The sequence below is a fragment of the Nyctereutes procyonoides genome, unplaced genomic scaffold (assembly GCF_905146905.1).
Source record: "Nyctereutes procyonoides isolate TBG_1078 unplaced genomic scaffold, NYPRO_anot_genome, whole genome shotgun sequence".
Classification (NCBI taxonomy): Eukaryota; Metazoa; Chordata; class Mammalia; order Carnivora; family Canidae; genus Nyctereutes; species Nyctereutes procyonoides.
Window position 1 is genome coordinate 15,646,992 of NW_026575142.1, and position 26,831 is coordinate 15,673,822.

General features: G+C 34.2%; 1 protein-coding gene across 1 annotated transcript in view; it reads left to right on the plus strand.

Moving 5' to 3' along the window:
* The window catches only part of TLK1 (tousled like kinase 1), a 145,534-nt gene that overhangs the window by 91,536 nt on the left and 27,167 nt on the right, over positions 1-26,831 (plus strand). The window contains exons 9-12 of the mRNA XM_055307849.1: positions 1,061-1,171; positions 1,283-1,419; positions 4,442-4,630; positions 21,737-21,803. Coding sequence (XP_055163824.1) covers positions 1,061-1,171; positions 1,283-1,419; positions 4,442-4,630; positions 21,737-21,803 — 504 coding nt within the window. The remainder of the gene's footprint in view (positions 1-1,060; positions 1,172-1,282; positions 1,420-4,441; positions 4,631-21,736; positions 21,804-26,831) is intronic.

Consider the following 26,831-nt stretch of genomic DNA (forward strand, 5'->3'; position numbering starts at 1 on the left):
TAGCTAAGTTGGTAAAGTGTCTGCTTTCAGCTCAGGTCATAATCCCTGGGTCCTGGGATCAAGACACCCTTATCGGGTTCCCTACTCAGTAGAGAGCCTGCAACTCCCTCTCCTTCTGCTGCACCCCCTGCTTGTGCTCTTTCTCTCTCTGTCAAATAAGTAAATAAAATCTTTTAAAAAGAAAGAAAGTTTAGGACCCTACCCCAGACCTACTATACACAGAAACTCCTCTGGTAGTGTGTCTCAACAGTTTGTATCCAGGTTATTCTTTTGTCACTGTACTGGAGTAATCCAACTCATCTCCCAAGTTTAGAGAAAGGCCTCTTTCCTGAGCAGTACAGCTTCCTACAGTCAGCAAAATTGATATCTTGTTGCCAAGAAAGATGGTGGAAGTAGTTAGCTTTTGGGTAGGCATTTATAGTGCCATCTACAAGTTTAATGGAGATAAAACGTATCAGTTACAAAAGATGAAAGAGAACTCACATTCATTTTTAAGTGTTAGACACTTTATATACTTGGTTACTTTTTTTTTTTTTAATTTTTATTTATTTATGATAGTCACAGAGAGAGAGGCAGAGACATAGGCAAAGGGAGAAGCAGGCTCCATGCACCGGGAGCCCGACGTGGGATTCGATCCCGGGTCTCCAGGATCGTGCCCTGGGCCAAAGGCAGGCGCTAAACCGCTGCGCCACCTAGGGATTCCTATATTGGTTACTTTTAACTAAGTGAGGTAAATGGTATTGCCCCTATTCTAGAAATACAAAATAAAAATAAGTTAATGTTCAGATAACTGACTTAACTTAGCTAAGGTTACATAGCTTAAGGAGTGGATTTGATCCCTTGGAGTATGGATACAAATTCCATGTACATTCCACTGTACAATTATGCAGCTTTCAACAGTACTATCCCGTGATTAGTAGATGATTAAAAAAATTTTTTAGTATCCTACTTAATTACTTATTGATCCTATTTATGTAGTTTCCTCAGAATGTAAGGAATACTCCTAAGTGTCTCATATACACAAATTCTAGACCTTTTCTATTTTTTACTTATGTTATAGGCTAACTGTGATCTCAGACGGCAAATAGATGAACAACAAAAGTTACTTGAAAAATACAAAGAACGATTAAATAAGTGCATATCAATGAGCAAGAAGCTGCTTATTGAAAAGGTAAGTTAAAAGTTCAGTGAATTTTCCTTTTCATTCTGTTGGCTCTTTCCACCTTGTACGGTTTTAAATTTAAATGAATAAAATTGATGATTCTTCCTCCTTTTTTTTCAGAGTACACAAGAAAAACTGTCAAGCCGAGAGAAGAGTATGCAAGACCGATTACGCCTTGGGCACTTCACAACAGTTAGACATGGTGCTTCATTTACTGAACAATGGACAGATGGTTTTGCATTTCAGAATCTTGTGAAGTTAGTCATTCTTACATTTTAAAAAAATGTAGTGTTCCTTTGGGATTTTGTTACTTCCAAAGATTATAGATTTGGAATTATGTTCTATTTCTGCTCTTTACTACTCTTTGAAATCACAGAACTTAGTATATTTGAAAGGAACATAAAACAAAAGTATTACAATTTCAGCTTTAGTAGACTTCTTGATGGGTTAACATTCATCCATACCATATAATGTATTATTTTAAATATGACTTTCCAAAATATAAACTAATCTGCTAGTTTTATAGATAATTTGGGAGGAAAATTTAATTTTGATGTGTGTGTATCTATAGATCTTGGAATTTTTGTACTTAGTTTCTTCCCCATTCTCCAATCCTTACTTTAATGTTAATATTCAGGACTTGCCTGCTTTCTGTTCCTATGGAAAAGACAGGAACTTTTTCTCTTCTGCTTCAGATACAGTAATTTCATAAATCAGTTGAATGGATTATGTAGCTTTAACATTTCTGAGGAAAACTTCAAAACGGAAATCGTTGAGTTCAGGTGATAGTAGATAGGGCTCGATTATGTATGAAGGAGCCGGGACCTGTGCTGTTTGTTTTCACTGGAAAAAATTTTAAACTGCCAAAGCAGGAGTAGTGTCAGCATCTATATCAGATTTCCTAGAGTTAGTCCCGTGTTACGGAAAATGGAGGCAAAGCTGTATATAAATACTGCTGTTTCAAACATTGGTTCTCAGTACTCAGCATAGAATGACCTTCTCTCTCTCGCACTTGATTTATTCACCTTTTGTTCAACACCAGCTGTGCTGGGTAATAGGTGTACCATAATGAAGAACATTGTTCTTTTGATGCTAGAGAGTTTGGCTTTAATTCTGTGGATGACACGGAGTTATTAAAGGCTTGTTGTACATAGTGTGTATTTTCATAATTGAGTTTTAGAAAGAAACTGGTGATAATGTGGGACTAATATTGGAAGGAGGATAAATTATTGACACCTGAGGTGTCCAAATGAAAGATGATTATCCTTGAACTAAAATACAGTGAAAGTAGAGAATAGGAGATACATTTGAGATAGAAACCATGATTTATGAGTGTTCAATAAGCAAGAACTTCTGCTACTAAGCCCAGATCTACAGTTATCCTGATAATGAAATAGGACATAATATAACCATAAATACAAACTAAAAATACAAATTTAAAATATAAACTGTTTGTAGCAAAAATTTCTTCATTGAGCTATCAAAAAAGAGCAAAATTGGGAGATTCTGGGTTGGAGAACATAAGGAGATTTGGGGAGAGTGGTGCAATTGGAGAGAGCCAGAGAAGCCTCATACCTTTGCCCCCCATACCTTGTGGTATGCATCTCTTCAATCTGGCTATTCCCAAGTTCTATCCTTTTATAAAAAACAAGTAATCTAGTTTTTAAATACCTACTTGCATTTCTTGTATTGAGGGCCTACTGTGTGTTGTTACATATATGTAATTTAAATCAAGCTGCTCATCAGCGTATGTTAAGTAGTTTATCAGTGATGTAAGTAGTTGGTGGATGAGAAGGGAAATAAATATTAATAATATTAATAATCTCTAAATTATGTAGTCATTCCTGAATAATCAGATATTATCTTTGTATTAATTTCAATCATTCTTTACTTTCCATTAGGATTTTCAACATTAGGGTTATTGCTATTTATTTTCATTTATACCATCTTGATTGTGCTCTAAACTAGCTTTAAAAATTAACTTTTTTAGTAAAGTGAAGGTATTAATTTCTTCTTCCAAAGAAAAACTGGATTAAACTCCTGTTCTAAGCTTTGCTATTCTTGAATTTTCTCTCCCCTTAGACTCTCCTGTTTAGGTGGCTATCGATTCTTTCATTGTGGCCATATTTTACTACTGTCTGGCTAGAACCATAGGAACAGGCAATGTGTGTAAAGCCAATTTCGGGTCAGCTGAGTAGTTCTGTAGTTCTGCTTTGAGTGGGAGTGAGGAGGCAAGGAATTGAAACACTTGTCTTGTTCAAAATCTAAGTATCATAACCACGTAGAATTTTTAAAATTGTTACTTAGTATGTTGAGGTGACCTAATAGGGAACATGGTTACTATGAGAACAAGTTGTGTGATGGGATAGTTTTAAAAAGCTTCACTGCTTAAAAAAACAAACAAACAAACAAACAAAAAAAACTTCACTGCTACCTATTCTTGCTCTGGTCAAATTGCTGAAATCTCTAACCTGTATTTTTTATAATAGACATGATATTTAGTAGTTGTTAGAGTTAGTAAGCTTTAGATTCTTGAATGGGAAGCAGTAATATTTTTACCTTTTATTAATTGCTCATTTTTCAGAGCCAAGCTAATTTTTCTTGTTTCCCTTCATTTTTTTTATTTCCTTCAAATTATCAAAATTCTTTCTTTCTTTATAAATTTCTTATATTTGAGTCAACTTTTGTTTCATTTCAAAGTAACGCTTGCATAGTCCCAATATCTTTTTCACAAAAATAAATTTAGAAAATAATACTTAATTAAACTTGTATTTGTCTTTTTAAGTTTTCCTGCAAAAACAAAGTAATGAGGTGCATGTTTAAAATATACTCTGTGCTTACCTCTGTTCTTTATTTTAATACCCATTTATTTCATTGAGCAAATTTTTACTGAATTCTTAGTATGACTGGTAATTATGTTGGGCACTAAGTATATAAGAAGATATAAAATAGGTCTCCTTTCTCATGCAGTGATGTAGTCTAGAGGCATATTCTAATCAAGTATCTGTAGGAATGATACTAGGAAGAAGGAAATGGAGATCTACAAGGGTACCATGCAATTATATATAGCAACACATCTTTCCCTAGTTCAGGGGATTTAGGGAATTTAGAAATGAATGCTTCAAATGAGACCTGGACAGTGAGTATGAGTAGGTTCAAAAAGATAGAATGATAATTTTTGTTTATGTTATATGCTTTCTCATGTTAATGTATTTTCATGTTTTAACTGTGAAGAGTAATGAAAAGTTAATATGGTTTTTTACATTTATTTTTATACAGGCAACAAGAATGGGTGAATCAGCAAAGGGAAGATATTGAAAGGCAAAGGAAACTTCTAGCCAAACGCAAACCTCCCACAGCTAATAATTCTCAGGCACCCTCTACCAATTCTGAACCAAAACAAAGGAAAAACAAAGCAGTCAATGGAGCAGAGAATGATCCCTTTGTTAGACCAAATTTACCACAACTGTAAGCCTCCATTTTAATTTTCCTTTTTTTAAATCGTTGCCAGTGAGCATGAATGTTAGATGTTATATATATTTACACTAATACTTAAATACTAAAAATAGTTACGGCCAGGAAGGAAGGCAGTATTAAAATTACTAATCTCCAAATAATCTGAATTCAGCCTTTGTAAGTGGAGACTTATTAATCTCCTTTTATTTTTTAAAGATTTATTTATTTATTCATTCATTCAGAGAGAGAGAGAGGCAGAGACACAGGCAGAGGGAGAAGCAGGCTCTATGCAGGAAGCCTGACGTGAGACTCGATCCCGGGTCTCCAGGATCACAGCCCGGGCTGCAGGCAGTGCTAAACCGCTGCGCCACCAGGGCTGCCCATTTAATCCGCTTTTAAAATGAAGATTTAGTAGCTAAGAGGAATGATAGAGTCAGTAGTAGTTTTGAAGATCTCAATTCAGTATTTCCATTAATGTTCCTTTTTCTTTTTCTTTTCTTTTTTTTTTTAATGTTCCTTTTTCTGAGAGAATATTAAGTAATATAGCTGACGTTTATTTTCTCATCCTTTGGAAGCAGTACATTGGTAGATTATAGGTATTGTTTTTTCCCTTTCTGCTTTTTATTTTCTCAATTTTCTGCATTAATGATTAACTGCTCTTTATAGTTCAAGGAGCAAAGAGATTTTTAAATAATTAAATGCTTATAATACATAGAAAATTGGGAAAATATGAAAGAATATAAATATGAATATAAAACAATATAGACCATGATCCCATCCACAGAGAAGACCATTGTTAAAATTTCAATTTACAGATGTGTCCAAACATAAAATTTTTTGTTCTGCAAGAACTTAAGTTTATGTGAGTAGAAAATACACACACACACACACACACACCGTTTGATATTTTTATGTGGATGTATTCTTTGTTTTCCTTTTGTTGAAAGGTAATGTTTCATCTGTGCTTTGATTCCCAAACCCTGCTACATGAGGGACTCTTCTATCAATATTCCCATTATCTTACATTGTCAACCTTTTTTTCTCTACTGGTTCCTTCCTTCTAGAAGACAAAATGAAACAAAAAAACTCTGCTTCAATTATATATCCCTCTACTCCAGTTTCCATATTCTGTCATCTTTATAACCAGGTTTCTTGAAAGACTTGCCAGTCTCTTCTTCTGTCTCACTTTCCATTTTCTCCTTTCCTAAATGAAATTGCTTTTTAAAGATCAACTATCTTTTTGATGCTCAATGCTATAGACATTTGAGAGTTTTTTAACTTGGCAGCATAGAGTATTGTTGACTTAGTTTTTCCCAAAAGACTCTTTTCCTACCTTTAGTTTTCGAAATACTTTGATCTCCTAATTTTCATTTTAACTCCTCTGGCTCATCCTCTCAGTCTTTTCTATGGACAGTATTTACACTACCAATTTGTAAAATGTTTTTTGTTTTTTTTTCCATTTGTAAGAATCTGTCTTAGCCATCTTACTTCCTAGTCTACAAATTCTCCTTGAAAATGAGCTACTCTCAGAGATTCAGTTACTACATATATGCTGCTGATATCCAAGTTTCTGTCTTCAGTCCACTTTTCTCTCTTGAATATTAAATATAGCTCAGTTCTCAATGTCATATCCTTGGTTGGTTGTTATCAGTACTTAAGTGCTCTAATATAGCCTTTTCAAAACTGCATTTACTAAAAACACAGAAAAAAACAAAAACTATTTACTGTTATCATTCCTGTTCCAATCTGTCTACACACACTCACACTCATCTACACATCCACATCTATACCTATTGCCTTTTCCTTTGTTTTCTCTATTAGTAAATGGCACTACCATCCTTTCAGATCCACATGCCAGATTTTTATTATCATCCTTAATATTTTAGATCAGGATTTCATTTATTTTTCTTAATCCATTTTTATTATTTTCTTTAATAAATGGATGGTAATAATCTTATTTTTCAAAATCCATCTCGAAATCTACTCTAGTCTTCAGACTTTTTCTAGTCTTGGGGGCCTTTTGTAAATTGGAATTAAGACATTCAGCTATTGATTTTTTTAAAAAACTAGCAAATGATTTAGTAAATTAGTAAATTTATTGCTTAATAAAGGGTAGATGTGTGGTTATATAGAAATACACTGTGTGTTAGGTTTAATTCCACTCCTACCAGACAACAATCCTTCTATATCTCAAGTGTATCCACTTATATAAGTCCCCACTGACACCTGACTCCACTGACTTTCTAACTCAGGTTACTGTCCTCTCTTACTTGTGTTATTTTTTTTCCTACCTCTCCTTTCAGCTTTGGTTTAGCAATCCAGTTCATTTTCATTTTGCAGTCAGAGTCATTTTTGCAAAACATCCTTTCATTCTCCCCCCCCCTTTTTTAAAGAGTTTATTTATTTATTCATGAGAGAGACAGAGAGAGAGAGAGAGAGAGGCAGAGACACAGACACAGGCAGAGGGAAAAGCAGGCTCCATGCAGGGAGCCCGATATGAGACTGGATCCTGGGACTCCAGGATCACACCCCCGGCCAAAGGCAGGTGCTAAACCACTGAACCACCCAGGGATCCCCTCATTCTCTTCCTTATCACCCTAACATAGCTCTCTGTTTCTTCCATGATAGAATCCAAAAGTTCTAAGATGACTTTTTCTTTTTCTTTTTTTAAGATTTTATTTATTTATTCATGAGATATGCAGAGACATAGAGGGAGAAGCAGGCTCCTCACAGGGAGCCCAATTCAGGGCTTGATTCCTGGACCTGGGATCATGACCTGAGCCAAAGGCAGACGCTCTACCACTGAGCCACCCAGGCATCCCTAAAATGACTTCTTAAAGCATTTTTGATCTGGCATCTTCTGACCACTCTAGCCTCATCTTTTGTCATTAACCAGTGCCTGCCCTTCACTGCCAACTTTCAAACCCCAACACATTGCTCTTAATTCCTGTTCATCTTTTAAATCCCATGCTAGGTATTTCCTCCTAAAAGTTTTTCCTTGACCCCTGAAGGATAGGAGTTACTTTATCACTTTAAGGTAATATCATAGTGCCCTCTGGTCTCTTCAGTCACAGCATCACCATTTACTCCATTAATGACACTCCATTAAACATCACAGATGTTTCTCTTTCTCTTGTTCTCTGTTTCTATGGCATTTTGTATTTATCTGTCTTCATTGCCATTGTCTCAGTATAGGACCTTATCTCTTTTTTTTTTTTTTTAAGATTTTTAAAATTTATTTATGTGAGATACACAGAGAGAGAGGCAGTGACACAGGCAGAGGGAGAAGTAGGCTCCATGCAGGGATCCCGATATGGGACTCGATCCCAGGTCTCCAGGATCACACCTGGGCTGAAGGTGGCGCTAATCCGCTGAGCCACCCCAGCTGCCCTTTTTTTCTTTTTCTTTTTTAACCTAGATTACTGTTTCTTCTGTGTCTCTTTGTGTCAGTTTCATGTTTAACTTCCTTCACTGGCCTTCAAGATAAACTTCACCTTCATGAAGGACTCTTCATAGGCCTTATTTTACTCTTTCACTTCACTTCCAGCATCTACCCTGTGTATCTTATGTTAAACTCTTTTAGTTCTCTAAATGAATTAGGCTTTCTTGTTTCTGTGCCTATTTTGCATCTTGTTCCTTGCCTTTCTTTACCTGTCTCATTGCCTATTCATCTTTTAAGGCTTGGCTCATAAAGCAGTTTCAGTAGGAAGCCATCTCTAATTATTATTTCTTCTTCCCATTTTCTCCCCCATTTCCCCTCAGGTTAGGTGCCCAAAGCCTTTTGTATGTGCCTGTTCTATATGCAGCACTTATCTCACTTTTATCTTCATGTTCCCAATATGTAGCACAGTTTTCTGACAAATGGAAAGTGGTCAGTAAATGCTAAATTATGGTACATAAGGATTTGATTGACTTTCATTTTCTCCTTCTTAGTAGATCATTTTTCTAGTTTGTCACAGGTATTTTGCTTACTTGTCTTCCAAGATGCTTAACAGCCCCAACTATAGTTTAATAATCATAGACTTGTCTCAGTTCCACCCGCACTTTATTATATGTTGACTGAGAACTAACTTTGAAGTTAAACTGCTGTGTATTCTTGGAATGGCAGATGAAGTGATACTACATAAAAGTTTGACTGCATCTTTATACAAATGCATATTTAAATAGGGAAAAAAGCCATAGAAGCATTTTTTTAAGATTTATTTATTTATTAGGGAGAGCATATGCACGAATGGGGGGAGGGAGAGGAGAGAGAGAGGGAAAGAGAGAATCTCCAGCAGACTCCCTACCGAGAAGGGAACCCAAAACAGGTCTGGATCCCAAAACCCTGAGATCAAGACTGGAGCTGAAATCCAAGAGTCAGATGTTCAACTGACTGAGCCACCCATGTGCCCCAGAAGCACTTTGATTCATATATTATAGTTTATTTTTAGCAACTATACCCTGCAACTGTTACTAAAAATTCCTTTTGAATCATTGTTTAGTGGTAACTAGGACATTAGTATATGTGCAGAACATCTAGTGTAATTAGACTAGAAACCATGAATTATTTTTCTATCAAGAAATTAACGTAGAAAATGAAGTTATGGGCAGCCCGGGTGACTCAGTGGTTTAGCGCCACCTTCAGCCCGGGGTGTGATCCTGGAGACCCAGGATTCAGTCCAATGTCGGGTTCTCAGCACGGAGCCTGCTTCTCCCTCTGCCTGTCTCTCTGCTCGCCCCCCTTCTTTCTCTGTGCCTCTCATGAATAAATAAATAAAATCTTTAAAAAAAAGAAAATGAAGTTACTACATGTAGTAGTTAGGACTTTGAGTGTTATAGACAGATATAGCATCCATCCTTGACTCAGGTTGTTATTTTTGGTAAGCTGTTTTACTTCACTTCTTTGAGTCTCTGTTTCCTCCTGTAAAAGTACCTATATCATAGTGTTGTAAGGATGATATCAGGTAATACGTTAGTGTTAGAGTACTTGAGTGGTTCCTGGCTCTGAACTAATTTTTAACTACCAGCAAGATTTGGTCTGGTTTTTTAGGTAGTAGTTTCTAATTTTAGTCATAAATACTTTATTATTCAAAGTAGTTTGCATTAATATTATCTTTGGATGTCTAAATTAATCATAATTAATCTTAACCAAGATTTTGACCTCCTGTTAAATATATTTTAATGATACTTCGTTTTATTTATGTATTTCATATTTCACAGAGGATGATTGCAGAGTGAACAGTAATATTTTACCTTTTTTATATTAAGGAAGCTTTAGAGAAGTCACTATGTTTCCTCATTTTTAAAGCTTTAATTTTAAATCAAAATTATATACCATAAAATTACTTAGTGGATTACTTGTCTTGTAAGTAACATAATAAACTTTTTAGTTAATAAAATTTATTTTTAGAGCAGTTTTAGTGTATTGCAAAATTGAGCAGAAAGTACCAGAGAGTTTACATATACACCCTGTCCCCACACACAACCTCCACCACTATCAATATCTTGAACCACAGTGGTACATTTGTTATAATTGATAAACCTGTATTGGTACATCATTAAAATTCACTTTTGGTGTAGTATACATTTTATGGATTTTGACAGATGTTTAGTTGATTTTTTTTTAAAATCATGTCTGAAAAATCTTGCATTGGAGCATTCAATCTATTTTTATTTCATGTATTTACTTATTTATTGGGACTTGAATTTGGCCTATCTTTGTGCTGTTGATTTATCCTGCCTCATCTCTCCCCCTTTTTCCTTTTTATTTATTTGCTCAATTTTTGCTTATTTGATTTTCTGTCAGAGACACACCCATATGTAAAGACATTTGTGTCTGGTGTAGTCTGTGTTTATCTAAATGTTACGTACATATTTATCATTTCTTTTGCTCTTCATTTATTCTTACATCTTTGATTTTATACCTAATAAGATCTTTCTGCCTAAGAAATACGCTTTAGATTTTTAAAAAATCTTTTCATTTTATTTATTTATTTATTTTTTACTGTGGATCTATTAGTAATGACACCTTTCACTTTTTTCTTGGTATGGAACTAATTTTATTTTACCTTCATTCTCAAGACAGTTTGGTTTTTCACTGGTTTTACAGTTTAGGTTCATAATTATTTGAAGGTATCTTACCATCTTTTAACTTAAAATTATTCCCAGAGAAGAATGGAGCAGAAGCAATATTTGAAGATTGGATAATAACTGAGAATATTCTAAAGCAGATGAATAAGATCTGTCTATAGATTCACAGAGGCCAGAGAATTCCAAGTAGGATGGATAAAAAAAATTACACATCATAATGAAATTTCAGGAAAATCAAGGCAAAGAGAAAAAAATTCTTAAAAGTAGCTAAAGTAAAAGAAAAAGTACACTGGGAATATAAGTTTAGAAAAAAATACTCCAGGTAAATGCCAACCAAAAGAAAGCTTATTATATGAGATACAGTAAATTTTAAGGCAAAAAATGATAAATAAAGTGGTTATTTTGTAACTATAAGTGGCTCAAATCACCAGGAACATATAGTAATTCTAAATTTGTATGCATGTGATAACATGGCCTCAAGATAAATGAAAAATTGACAGTATTTTAAGGAGATATGGACAGATGCACAAGTCATAATAGATTTCAACACACACATTTCTTAGTAATTGAACTTATAAATAAAAATTAACCTAAGAAGGAAGAGGGGAAAAAATAAGAGCAGAAATTAATGACACAAGAAATAAATGTATACAATACAGAGAATCAACCAGTCCAAAAAATGTATGTTTTATTCCAAAACAAAACAGCTAATAAAATTGAAAAGAGATAAAACAATCATAATTAGGCATGAAAACTGAAATCTTACTAGAGTCTACAGGTATTTTAAGAAAAACAAAACATAAATGGCTTAAATTTCAAATTTTTGTAAAATGGATAAATTTCTAGAAAAATCTAACTCAACAGAATTGACATTAGAAGAAACAAAAATCTAGTTTTGTGACTATTAAAGAAACAGTGTAATTAAAAAATTAAAGATCCAGGTACCCCTGGGTGATGCAATTGAGCATCTGACTCTTGGTTTCGTGGCTCAGGTAGTGATCTCAGGGTCATGAGATTGAGCCCCACTTCAAAGCTCAACAAGGAGTCCGCTAAAGTTGCTCTCCCTCTTGTCTATCTCACCCTCACTCTCTAAAATCTTTTTTGAAAAATTAAAACTCCAGGTACAAATCATTTATGAATTGTAACATCCATTTAAGGAAGAAATAGTGCCAGTCTTTTGAAAAACTTTTTTTTAAAAAGAATAGCTGAGTCAGAAATACTTCCAACTTATTTTATGAGACCAGCATAATCTAGGTGTCAGAATTTAACAAAGATGTTACAAAGAAGGAAAGCTATAGGCTAATCTCAATTTATATAAAGGCAAATGTAAAAATCTTAAATAAAATATTAGTAATCCAACATATAATATATAAAAGTGATAATTTATCAAGACCAAGTTGGGTTTATTTTGGGTATGCAGGGTTGGTTTAACGTTTTAAAAATCTGTAATTTTCCATGTAAGGAGAAAGATAATATGAATATCTTAATAGATGCCAGAACAAAAAACATGACACAAAATTCAGCATTGATTTTTTTTTCTTTAAGATTTATGTATTAATTTTGGAGAGGGGGTGAATGGGCAGAGGGAGAGAGAGTGTCTTCAACCAGACTCCCCATCTGTGTGTAGAGTCTGATGTGGAGCTCAGTCCCATGGCCGTGAGATCATGTCCTGAGTCTAAGCCGAAGAGTCACATGCTTAACTGACCAAACCATCCAGGCACCTCTAGCATTGATCTCTCGTTAAAACTCTTAGCTATCAGTAGAACTTCCTTAATCTACACTGTACCCTGATTTTTCTTTTTGCTTGTGTATCTACATGCTGTATACTTGGGTCACCATGATGCCTCTTATGCCCTGTTTCTTCTTCCTGGCTTCCCTCTGCTGCTCCTCTTTGATCAGGCTCAGATGTTATCTTTTCTGTGTCTTTTCCTTGTATTTTTCAGATAAAAAGTTGTTTTCTTTGCTCTGTATACTCATAGCTGCATTATCCAGGATAATCACCTTATGTTATGGTCAGTTAATTAGCAACCTTAATCCCACTTAATCTTTTGCTATGTAAGGTAACATATTCACAAATTTCAAAGATTAGGATGTGGTATCTTTGGAAGTCAGTATTCTGCCTGTCTTCTCTCTGATCCAAGATCCACATCTTTCCCACTTGTAAAATACACTCATCCTATCCCAACATCCCCAGAAGAGTCAACCCTACATCCCATTTATAATTACATCCCAACCCAGTTACAGCATCAAACCAACATCCAAAATTTCATCAGCTCAAATTTTCTGTATCTCACCTAAATCAGGTATGGGTGAGAATCAGTATAATCCACCCCAAAACACAATTCTTAATCTGTCAACCTCAAGAAACAACTTCTCTCTTCACAAAATAGAAGGGTGGGGACAGGCATAGGATAACAGACATTCCTGTTCAAACAGGAAAAAAAAAAAAAAAAAAACGGAGTCACTGCTCCCAAGTAGTTTCAAAATCCGCAGCGGTTTGGTGCTGCCTGCAGCCTGGGGTGTGATCCTGGAGACCCGGGATCGAGTCCCACATCGGGCTCCCTGCATGGAGCCTGCTTTTCCCTCTGCCTGTGTCTCTGCCTCTCTCTGTGTGTCTATGAATAAATAAATAAAATCTTTAAAAAAAAAAAAAAAAGAAAGAAACTTCTCTCTTCACAAATAGAAGAGTGCGGACAGGCATAGGATAACAGACATTCCTGTTCAAACAGGAAAAAAAAAAAGGAGTCACTGCTCCCAAGTAGTTTTAAAATCCATCCAGGCAAATTCCCATTTGGTTTCAAAGTCTAGTAATAATTTTCTAGGGCTATGGCTCCGCCTTCTGGACACAAGGGTCTTCCCTCGGAGTCTTTTTCACAAAGGTTTCTTTTTTGTTAAGGTTAGCATGTATTTGTAGCTGAGTAGCTTTGTCAGCCCATTTCTTGTTTGTAGAATTTTGGGGGTCTGACAGCTTTGCATTTTGTACTGTCTCTGTCCTTTTAAGTTCCAAGCTGGCAGTGTTTTTGTTTAAAGTTGTCAGAAAATCTTGTGGATCTCTCCCCTCTGACACAGGGATTCACTCCATTTTATAAGAGGATCCTCCACGTTTTCTTCTTGTTGATCCCATTGCTGTTTGGACTTCTACTGAGAAAGCTGAAGGGACCTATGAGTTGCATACTTCATCTTTTAAAGACTATTTCGCACCTCTCTGGGGTATTAGCAAAAATGTTGTCCATCTATACCCTTTTTGCTTTTGTTTTTTTAAATAGAGCAGTTTTTTGTGAATCTCAATCTTAGTGTCTTTGACACTCTGGATAGAATGAAAATTTCTTCAACTATTAAGTCCTGGTTCCTTTTTTTTTTTCTTTCTTTCTTTCTGGTTCCTTTTTGTTGACCATTTCTTCCCTTAATTATGTCTCTCACATTTTAATATAAACACCAAGAAGAAACCAGTCCACACCTCCGATACTTTGGAAATCTCCTAAGCTTAATATTCACGTTCATTTCTTTTAAGTCTGGCTTTCAGGGGCACCAGGTGGCTCGGTTGGTTAGAGGGTCCAACTCTTGATCTCCACTCAGGTCTTGACCTTCAGGGTCATGAGTTAAAGCCCTATGTTAAGCTCCACACTGGGTGTGTGGAGTCTACTTAGAAAAAAAAAAAAAAAAGAAAGAAAACCTTTTTTTAAAACATGGCTTTCAGCATAACTATAGGATACAGTTTTGCTAAGCTTTCTTCCATAATAATATTGATCCCATTCCTATGGTTTCCAGTAACACATTCCTCGTTTTCTTGAGTCCTCACTAGAGGCACCCCATGTCCATGTTTTTACCAACAGTCTGCTCATGACTGTCGGAATTTTCTAATGTGACCATGTGTTCTCTACTGTGCTTCAGAATTCCTTGAGTCCTCACTTATTCATATCCATATTCCTGCTAAAAGGCTGTTGAAGCAGTCTACGCTTTTTAAAATCATGCTCGTGAAAATTCTAGCCTCTTGCCCACTGCCCATTTCCAGAACCAATTTCACATTTTTAGGTGTTTGTTACAGGAGCATCCCAAGTCTAGGTTACCAAGATCTGTAGTAGTTTCTTATTGCTGCTGTAACAATTTACCACAGATTTAGTGACTTAAAAAGCACAAACTTATTATCATATGGTCTTGGAGATTAGAAAGCTCAAATGGGTCTCATTGTGCCAAAATCAGTGTCATCAGGGCTGTGTTCCTGCTGGTGACTCTAGAGGACAATCCGTTTCCTTGCCTTTTTTTTAGCTACCAGAAGCTATCCACATTCCTTGGTTCATGATCTCTTTCCATCTGCAAGCCAGCAATAGCCAGTGAAGTCTTTCTTATGTCTTAACTATGCTGATTCTGACACATCTTCCCTTCTCTTCTGCTTGTAAGGACTCTTGTAATTACATGGGGGGCCCACAAAGGTAATCAGAATAACTCCCTATTTTAAGGTGAACTGATTTGCTGTCTTAATTCTCCTTTGCTCTGTAACTTAACATATTCATATGTCGCAGGGATTACAATGTAGACATCTTTAGGGGGCCATTATTCTGCGTACTACACTAGTACTTGGTATAAATCATTAGTTCTCAATTCAGCTATTATTGCATTGTGTTGAGAACATTTGGGCTCTTCAGAGGCAGACTACTTTCATCCTTCCCCCACCCCTCCATTCTTTTTCACAATGATACTTTTTTTAAAATATTGAGGTGAAATTCACATTACACTTAACCATTTAGTGGCATTTAGAGTGCATTTACAGTGTTATGCAACCATCACCTCCCTTATAGTTTCAAAACTTTTTATTAACTCAGAACACCTCATACTCATTAAATAATCACTCCCTATTTCTTCCTCCCTTCATCTCCTATTAACAGATAATCATTTTTCTCTCTATGTGTTTGCCTTTTCTGAATAGTCCACTGGCATTCACCTGGCATAATATTTTCAGGGTGTATCCATGTTATAGCATGTATCAGTACTTCATTCTTTTTTATGTCTGACTCATATCCCATTATATGTGTATGTACATTTTGCTTATCCATTCATCCATGATGAACATCTAGATGGTTTCTACCTTTTGGCTATTATGATTAATGCTGATATAAACATTTATGTACAAGTTTCTGTGTGGACATACATTTTCATTTTTATAAGTATATACCTAGGATTAGAACTGCAAAGTTATGGCAGTTCTGTGTTCAAATTCTTGAAGGACTGCTGAACTATTTTTCGTATTTGCAATATATTACATTCCCACCAGCAATAAACAAGCGTTCCTATTTCTTCACATCCTTGGCAACACTTTTTATTTTCTGGTTTTTTTTATTATGGTCATCCTAGTAGCTATAAAGTATCATCTCATTGTGGTTTTGATTTGCATTCCTGAATGGCTAATAATGTTGAATCTCTTTTAATGTGCTTATGGTCTTTGTATAGATACTGAAGTCTTTTGCTCAGTTTTTTTTTTTTTAAGATTTTATTTATTTTTTCATAGACACAGAGAGAGAGAGGCAGAGACACAGAGGGAGAAGCAGGCTCCGTGCAGGGAGCCTGATGTGGGACTCGATCCCGGGTCTCCAGGATCACACCCCAGGCTGCAGGCGGCGCCAAACCGCTATGCCACCGGGGCTGCCCTTTTGCTCAGTTTTTAATCCAGCTGTTTGTCTTTTTGTTGTTGATTTATGAGAGTCCTTTATATATTCTTGATACTAAACCCTTATCAGATATATGATATGTAGGTATTTTCTCCCATTCTATAAATTGTGTTACTTTCTTGATAATGTCCTTTGATTTGATTTGATTTTTAGGATTTTAAACAATAAGTTTATTGTTTTGTTTTTTTGCTCGTGCTTTTGGTGTCAAATCTAAGAGTCCTTTACCAAATCCATGGTCAAGAACATTTACCCCTATGCTGTGTTTTACAAGTTTTCTAGTTTTAGTTCTTATATTTAAATTATTGATCCCTTTTTTGTTAATTTTTTTTTTTATATAGAATGAGGTAGGGATCCAACTTCATTCTTTTGCATGTAGTTATCCAGTTGTCCCAGCACCATTTGTTGAAGAGACTATTGTTTCCCCCGTTGAATGGTCTTGGCACTCTTGTCAGAAATCAGCTGGCCATCAATATTTGGGTTTATTTCTGTACCCACTTCTGTTCCTTTGGCCTCAATGTCTATCTTTATGATAGTACCACCCTGTTTTAATGACCATAACCTTGTAGTAAGTTTTGAAAAAGGTAGTGGGTGTCCTATAATTTTGTTTTTTCTTTTTCAATATTATTTTTTCTATTTGAGGCCCGTTGTAATTTTATTTCCATTTTAGCAAAATCGCCCATTTGTATTTTGATTAGGATTATATTGAATATATTGATGACTTCGGGGAGGATTGCCCTCTTAACAGTATTAAGTCTACTAATCCATGAATGTAAGTCTTTTCATTTAATTAGTTTCCATTAACATCCTTAGCACTGTTTTGTAGTTTTTGGTGTACAAATCATTTCCTGGGTTAAATTTATTTCTGAGTAAGAAAATTTATTCTTTTGGATTGTATTATAAGTGGAATTGTATTCTTAATATCCTTTTTAGATTGTTCACTGCTGGTGTATAGAAACACAGTTGATTTTTGTGGGTTGATCTTGACCCTGCAGCTTTCCTGATTTATTAGCTCTGGTAGTTTTTTCTTTGTTCTTTGAGGTTTTCTACATCTTAGAGTTATGTCATCTGCAAATAGAGATAGTTTTACTACTTATTCTGATGCATGATGTTATTTTTTTTCTTACTTAACTCTACTGATAGGATTTCCAGTACAGCATGAAATAGTAATGGTGAAAGCATCATTGTCTTATTTCTCATCTTAATGGTGAAAGCTTTCAGTCTTTACCCTTGAATATGATGTCATTTGTGGGTTTTTAATAAATGTCCTATATAGGGCAGCCCAGGTGGCTCAGCAGTTTAGTGCCGCCTTTGGCCCAGGGTGTGATCCTGGAGACCCGGGATCGAGTCCCATGTCGGGCTCCCTGCAAGGAGCCTGCTTCTCCGTCTGCCTGTGTCTCTGCCTCTCTCTCTGTGTGTGTCTCTCATGAATAAATAAATAAAATCTTAAATAAATAAATAAATAAATAAATGTCCTATATAATGTTGAGGAACAACTTTTTTTTTTAACAATTTTATTTATTTCAGAGAGAGCGCAAGCATGAACAGGGGGCAGGAGAAGGGGCAAAGAGAGAGGGAGAAACAGGCCTCCATGAGCAGGGAGCCCAAAATGGGGCTCAATCCCAGGACCCTGAGATCACCACCTAAGCCAAAGGCAGATGCTTAACCAACTGAGCCACCTGGGTGCCCCATGTTGAGGAACTTCTATTGCTAGTTTTTTTGGGGGCTTTTCAAAGGCAGACTACTCTCATGTCCTACCCTTCCTCATTTATTTATTTGTTTGTTTTACCCTTCCTCATTTAAAAAATCTAATCCTTAGTGCATAGTGCATAGCTTAATGTTTGGTAAATGTTTGCTAAATTGTACAAATAAATGGGCTTGCTTTTTTTTTTCTTAAGTGCCTGTAATAGTCTTATTTACCATAGCTTGCACTCCTTAACTTTGAGTTTCTTAAACAGAATGTCTTTAAAGAATTGAGTATCAAATTTGTTTGAAATGAGTATCTTGTTTTCTGTTATTTGTGCTCATTATTTCTATTACAGTCATCTCACATTTATATCAAACTGTTATAAAACAGTTCTTTGGATTAAAAATAAAATTCTCATCCATTCAGACTCATTATGGAATATTATCAAGAGTTATTAAGTTTTATGTTTGAGGTTTAAGTTTCTTGGCTTTTTTTTTTCTTGGCTTTTAAAATAAAGTTTTATATAAACCTATTTTAGGAGCTTTTAGCATGCCTCTAAATAAGCATACATATTATATTTGAACCTAATAATATATTAATCATTCAGGCTGTAATACCAGGTATGATTCATATAGGGAGGAATTAGACTTTATCTTCATATCTGTGAATGAAAGATTTGCTAGGTAACCTAACCAACCTACTTGCTTAAGAGTGTGAACTTTTTTAGGGTCTTAAAAACACATCATAAAAATAATTATGTAGGATTTAAATGCCATTAAAATTAACATTAATTATCCCAGCTTAGCTCTTTTTATTCTTTGAAAAGGATTGTCCTCAATTTTTACCTAAATTTATTTTACTTTTTTGTTCATTTTCAGATATTTTACATTTTAATTAAAAACATTTCATTAATGAAAATAATAATGAAATGACAACAGAGATATCTTAAGATCTCTAATATATGTCAGATACTTCCTGCTAGGGAAATGCAGAGAAATTTAAGAAATGTCTCCTTTGCTGTTTTGAAGCTTGCATTCTATTTGGTGAGACAATCTGGAATAGGAATTCTTAAACAGAGAGCTGTGTGAATCCCCAAATTTATGTATATGTGAAATTTTCTGGAGAATGTTTATAAATTCCTTTAGATTATTTTCAGATATCCAATATCATAAAATGGTAAGAATCACTGCCTTAGAAATTCAGTAGTCTAGTATTTAGTACTTTCTGCAGAATTTTTATTAATGCTTCAAAACCAAGCATAGAGAAATTAGTGGATATATATACTTTCCTATTTACTTGAAGCTTAATAGTAGTTATAGTAGTAGTACTCAAAATGCAGGAAGGAAATAGCTAAGTTCTGCTGATGATGAAAGGTGCCATTAATCTTTAGTGGGAATTGTATGTGTTTAATATCAAAGTAGACCTGTGAAATAATGCTCTGGGGTCAAAGTTTTTTAAATCAATGAAGAAGTATCACTCTACTAAGAAAATTGGGGAGGGAGTATTTGTATGACTTTGCCTTAGCTATAGGGATGTGGATGATTTGAACCACAACACAAAGCATATTAACAACTGGAACTAAATGCTATTGAATACCAGATATGCATTACGTTATGTTTTAAGATTAACCAAACAATATATTCAACGAACTAAATCATCATTGAACTGATACTAATTCATTTTTAACTCACAAGAATACTAGTTGAAAAATACACCAACTAAATATGCTTACCTCCAAATACAGAAATTCCCAGCCATCTGCATATATAAAGACTGCAAATTTGCATGAGAGCCGAACTTCTTAGTAGAATACAGTTTCAAAAATTTGGGGAAATTCAAATTGCACCAGATTTTCATTGGTGGCATTATATATGCCTATCCAGAAACTATTTGCCATAAATTCCTATAGCTTTTCTTTATTGGATTAGTTGAGATTTTATCCTTTTTAGTTTCTAAACCTTTTTTTTTCTAAACCTTTTAATATCACCTTTCCCTCTTCTCCCTTTAACTCCCTCTACATTCACACTGCCACACTTCTCTAAGTCTACCTGAAGCATCTGCTGCAGCTGTCCACTGTTGCTTTATTTGGTGTAATAAAACCCAGCAGTTGTGTTAACCTAAGACTTGGTAGATTTAATTTTAAATGTTTATTTTTTCACTCTTAAGGTATTTCTAGTGGAATACGAACTGAATTTCTTGGAAGATTGTTGTTTCCTTTGAATAGGCTTTCTTTAGAATTAGTAAATTTAACATCTAGCTAAAGGAGAATAGCATTTATACTAAATGTTGCTGAAGGACCTGAATAAACATAAATAAATCATATCTGGGTTAGGAGCTTTGCCAAATACCCCCAGAACACATGAGTAAACAAACAAGCTTGAGTATGATAGATAAAAGCAATTCTTTCAGTATTGTAGTGTGAAATGGAGGTTGTTTTACTGTGGAGTGGTTTCTTTTTATCAGAAAAAAGGATCATTTTTTACTAGGAAATGTTATAAGTGTTTATGTCTTATAATGGTTCTACATATATTAAGCTAGTTTTTTTCAAACTTATATATGAATATTTGAAATTAATAAAATAACCATAAATCACTTTCAAGATTTAAAGTCTTCTATTTATATTTATTTTTTTAAAGGACATTTATAGCCTTTATTTCTTTTGTTTTAATTTTTATTTATTATGATAGTCACAGAGAGAGAGAGAGAGAGAGAGAGAGAGAGAGAGCAGAGACACAGGCAGAGGGAGAAGCAGACTCCATGCACCGGGAGCCCGACGTGGGATTCGATCCCAGATCTCCAGGATCGCGCCCTGGGCCAAAGGCAGGCGCTAAACCGCGGCGCCACCCAGGGATCCCCTTCTATTTATATTTATTAAAAATTTGATGCTTTGAGTATAGTTTTAGCATTCCTTTTCCTCACATATGGAAGCAGAAAAACGAAAAATGTTCTAGTTTTTTCCTTTTTTTTTTTTTTTTTAAACCAGTACCCAACTGGACTGTCTTTGTAATATCTGTACTTTGAATGAATGAAATTCATTCCTTAGTCTGGAAGTCCATACAGAAGCTGGCCCCTGCTTGCCTCTCCTATAGCTCACCGCCTCTCTGGCTGTTTTGATGTTTATATTTTTTTCTCAGAGTATGCCAGCCTGTGTCCAACTTAGCATCCTTGCACTTGCTCTAACTTATGTCTCGAACATAATACCCCAGGTTTTCTTGTGGTTTTCATTTTGATGTTTTGATCAAGACCACCTCCCTAACACTCTGCAAATTAGTGTAATACAGTCATTATCATACCACCCTTTTTTTGTTTTCTTCATAACACTTATGTTATTTGGGATGATTTTATTTCTTTATTAAATTGTTTCTTTTCTGCCTCCTTAGTGGGAACTATAGAATGTAAGTTCAAACTAAAATGAAAGGAGAAAATGTCTTTTTCATTGTACCCTTAGGATTGAAATTCTAGAAATCACTTGATACATAGCATTCATTAAATAGTTGCTGAATTTATGAATTAGTTGTTCCATCTTTAAGTATTAGACGCATTTTAAAGAATATTTTAAAGGACTTTTTGCTTATTATATTTTGGGCTGAAAGTTGTCAACATTGTAGTGTTTCCATTTATTTTATGTTCTTTTGCTGGTTGTAAATAAGAAATAACTATTAATCTTAATATCTAGAATTACAATTTCATTTTTAACAGGTTGACTTTGGCAGAATATCATGAACAGGAAGAAATTTTCAAACTTAGACTAGGACATCTCAAAAAGGTATGTGAAGCATATGCTAAATATTTAGTTTGTTACTGGAGGTTGTGAAAAGTTTGTATTATAAGTCTTTTTGGAAAAGTCATTTAAAGAGAGAAAGTACCCAGAGAGACCAAAAAAAGAGGGGTGGGGTGGGCATTAAAGTTGTATTTTTGAGTTAAATATATTAAAATAATATTCCTTTACCTTGTGGCAGCTTATAAACATTGAGATGAAAAAAATTAAATAAATAAAAATAAAAATAAACATTGAGATGCTGATAATACCATGATGTCCCTGAGTGGAGAAGTAACTTCTGGCCAGACTTACAGGATCTTAAGATTACTCTGTTTAAATACTATTTTTGTAAAAATGCTTCATTTTTAAGATGAAATGTAAATTTCCATATTGTTTGTGTCTATTTATAATAAAAAATAATTATAAATTAATAACAAACTTGTTTCTTTGGCTTAACTTTTAAACTATCAAATGCTTGATGAGATGTTTCAATTAATATATGTACATTGGCAAATTTAGAAGAACCTAATCATCAGAATAGTATAAAGTTATACAATGTATCAGAATGTTGCTATGTGTTAGTATAGTACATTTTTATAATGTATAACTTTGTATTGATTTGTAAACTATGAAATTGTAATCAGTTCATTGTTTTTAATAGTTCATATTTTTAGTTCAAGCCATTTCAAATAAAAATAGAGTGGATTTTCCTACTCAATCAAAATTAAGTTACTGACAGATGTAAAATACTTTTTCTTTGACCCATTTTTTATTCTGTTTTTTGTCACATTACTTATATATTTTTTAATAGGCTGAATAATCGCTGAAATTAAATTAGGAAACTAATCGAAACTAAGATTGATAGCTTCAGTGAAGTTCTCTTCCTGGGATAAGGTGAAGTAGGACAGAGAAACCCATTCTGGTAGCAGCTGCTATCATACTGTTTTGTTTTTTGGAATGCTATCAAGGTGCTTCAGACCCTTTGCCATTCAATTACAGGGACCAGAACAGATAATATATAATATATAATATATAATTTGCATTAGTGTTTTTAACTATGCTGTATCAGTCTATGCCCCTGCTCAGAAAAGTTTCAGCCCCAAACTACTTTAACAGGAAATTCTAAAATGATTTATTCTGGTCTTTTTTTTTAAGGTGTATTTTGTTTTGTTGTAATTACTATTTTTCCTGCTCTTTGAGATACAGTAGACAACTTTAGTCTGTCCATCTGTAACAGATGGAGCTGTAATGGGACTCTTGAAGGATTTTGTAGTACAGATCTGTAGTACAGATGTAGTAGTACAGATTTGTGGATCCACCTAAGCTATTTTGATAATGAATTCATAGAGACCTATGTTTGATGTCCCCTGTAAAGATTTATAAATTATTTTCTAACCAGCTTTTCATGATAGTGGGACACTTTAACTGGAAGGTTATTATCTTCACATATAATAATTTCAAATTACTCTAATAATGAGATTTTACATGTGTGTATCTTATTTAATAAAAACCTGTTGTATAAAATCTGAAATTTTAAAGCAGTTAAATTAGGAATTGGCTATTTGTATTACCAAAAATACTTCACTTTTTGAAAAGCTCCAGAGAAGGGTTTGGGTTTGGTTTTGATTGGTTGTGCTTGGTTGATTTTAAAGCTTTCCTGGTACTTTGAAAATGTTTAGTTTCTCTGAAACATTTCTGTGTAAGTGTTGTAAAATGAGGTATACCTAACATCTAGATACTATATGAACAGTTGCAAGCTGTTGTAGAATATTACACTTTCTCGTCTAACCTCCATATTAGCCTCTTTTCCTGTTTTGACTTTTCCATTTTTTTGTATTTACTCATTCTTTCTAATAATTGTCCCCTCCATAATCTTTTTCCTGTTTTATTTTTTTCAGCTTTTATCAGATTTACTGAGCAGCTATAGATTTCTAACTTTATCTTCTTAACCAATTTACAATATTACTTTTCTTTGACCAATATCAAGGAATATTTTGGGAGAGTGGATAAACTACTAATGCTGAAATATGCTCTCATGTCTTGAATTCTCACATTTTCTTCTAGGAGGCTATTTTGGGTGAGAAAAATGAATGCATCATAAAGAAAGTTTTTGGTAGTACATATAGAGAACAAACTTGAATAAGTAGTGTCATCTTAGAGCACAAATAATTAACAGCTGCCTGCTTACCACTGGATATTAATTTTTGAGTTGCAAAATTAAATAATAACCATTGAGTCAACGTGTTTTAAAAATAAGTTATTTGGCATTCTAAAGCATGGTTGGAAAATAGGCCATTAAAATAGGTCATTCCGTTTTCTAAAAAAGTAGATTGGACATTTTTAACACATAGAGAACAAGAGAAAAGATGTAATAGCCTCTATCTTATCAGCTCCCTATGCTCCAGGGCTTATTAAGCTGACATGAACTGTGCTCAACTTGTAATATATAATTTCTATCATAGGCTGGTTCTGATATGTGAATATTTGAGGTCCTTGTAACCTACACAGAAATTAACCTATACTGTGTCAGCTTAGAGTTTAGATTTGGAGACCCAGCATTCTCTCTCTCTCTCTCTGTCTCTCTCTCTCTCTCCGTCTTTAATAAAAGCTCTTAAAGTTCAGTAAAATTATTAGATTAGATTTGTGGGCACCAAAAGAGAAAACTTATTTCATTGAGCCTATGTTGTTTGGACATGAGAGACTAGAAGGCCTATTTACTTTTTCTTGAAATGAATAATTTATGATGTGCTTTGTGTTTTATAAAGATCATCATAGTAATTGAATAGGTAAACTGAAGTATGAAAAAAGTATATTTACCATTGAATAAATCATAAAGTTCAGTTCACATTCTGTGCTATTCTGCAGGGTTAGAAATATAAACCCAAAACTATTAGAGTGCTAGAGTAAGGAATGAAAGTTAAGCAGAAGTCTCCAAAAGTCAGTCAGTGGCTAACAAACAGATGTTTCTGGGGCTGAGGGCTTACTAGTTTTGTTTTCTGAGATCAGGAAAGTCACTGTGCAGCATCACTTTTTTTTTAATATATCAAGAATTCTTTAATATTTTCAGTTATTCTTTTTATGAAATCATTGCTCACTCATTCACTATGTGATTGACTTACATCCATACTCTGCTTGATAACAGGCATGATTCAAATTCCTATTTCAGAAAAATTACATGATAATACATTTTATGGACTTTGAAGTTTTAACCATTCTAGAGTGAACATTAATGCTAAATTTTTGAATACCAAGATCTTCTCCCTATGTTTTGTCAAAATTAATACAGCTAGTAACCAGCAAAGCCAAATGTGAACCTTTTTTCCACTTCCATTCCAGTGGAGGGTAACTATACTTATTCCTACAATTCTTCTATTTTACGTAGATTTGCACATTGATTCTTTGTATTCATTCAGAAGAATTAATTCACTTGTAACTTTCTTTGCATTGGTCTTAGAATAGAGGTGATGTTTGCTTTTTGTTTTTTTCAGAAACATGCTTCGTTTTCATTGCAGGTAAAGTAGAACAGTTAAGTTTTTCACACAAATGCTCTCTTTCCCTCACATATTATTTTCCTTGAGTATTGTTAGTGACTGTTATATTAGGTAGAATATTTCTTATTAGCTGGTATATTGCTTTTCACTCTAAATTTATTTTTAAAGGTCAACTGAAAAAGCACATTTTTTAAATAAAAACTATAAATACTCTCTAACATAGTCTTGCCTTTTATGTAGCTTTAGGATTTAACAGTAGAACAGAGAACTATATACTAAAATCTGTGGAGACTATGCAAATTATTCCTGAAACAGTTTTTAAAAAACAACTTTTCGCTTGAGGTAATTATGTACAAACTTACCCAGTTATCCCTTATTAAAAGCTTGTAGTTGCAGTGGAAATTATTTTCTGTCTTTAAAAAGTTGGTTCTTTGAGGCAAGGCTACTAACTATCCTATTTTATGTACCTGTGCCATATGTGGAATCTATAGATTTAAGGAAACTAACAAATTATATGCCAATTAGCTTTTATGATCGATCCTGTTTTGATACCAGTCTTCAACAAATTCTAGTTATGGGAATTTATCTTTTTGATGTGAGGCATTCTGCTAGGTTTTTGTTTATATAGTTTAGATTATATTGGAAATGAAGAAAACTATGGATATGCTTTTCTAGGATTATTACTAAATTAACACAAATAACTTTTTTTAAAAATTCCTGAAAAACCATCATCCCTGTAATAGATTCTCTCTGTAGTCATAATTTTATTTAAATGATACAAGTTAACCATCATAGTATCCCAAAATGATGAGGAAATAAGAATTTTGAAAGTTACGAGGACTAAGAACGGTCTTGACACTGCTATTACTCAAGTGTGTGATGTGAACAGCATGCAGATGTATGTTACTCTTTATTTTTTTTAGTCTTCAAGTTTTCTCATCCTCTAGATTTAAAATATCTGATTAGCTGAAGGAAAATAATGCATATAGAAAATTTGACATCCCAGTATGGAATATTAAATAGTGTTAGTAGATTCTGGCCTTTATAATGTATATGTTTGAGTTGTGTGTGTGCATGAGAGGAAGAAAAAGAAAGAGAATGAGTGAGTGAGAGAGAGAGAGATTTGTAAGTCCTGAATATAAGTGCCATAAGTTTTTTTTTGGAAAAACATAACCAACTTGTAATTGAAACAGGATTAGTCAAGAATCATCAGCACCAACACAAATGTATCTTTGCAGACCGAAGGAATCAGCTAAACAATTTGCAGTCATCTCAATCTCTACTAAAACAAAAATCACATCCAACATGCCACCTGACACCATTTCTTTCTCTCTCTCTCCTTTGCTCCTTGCGATGTGGCATTCATCTCTCCTTGTGCCTCCGTTCTGAAGAGATAACAGTATAGCAACAACTCTGCCACTGAAATCCTGTTCTCTGACCGATATTGGCACCTGCAAAGAGAAACAACCAGTAACAGGCAGCAGCAGCATCAGTATTAATCTTCCATGATGAAATCTTTACAGGTCAAGAACAAGCACACAGC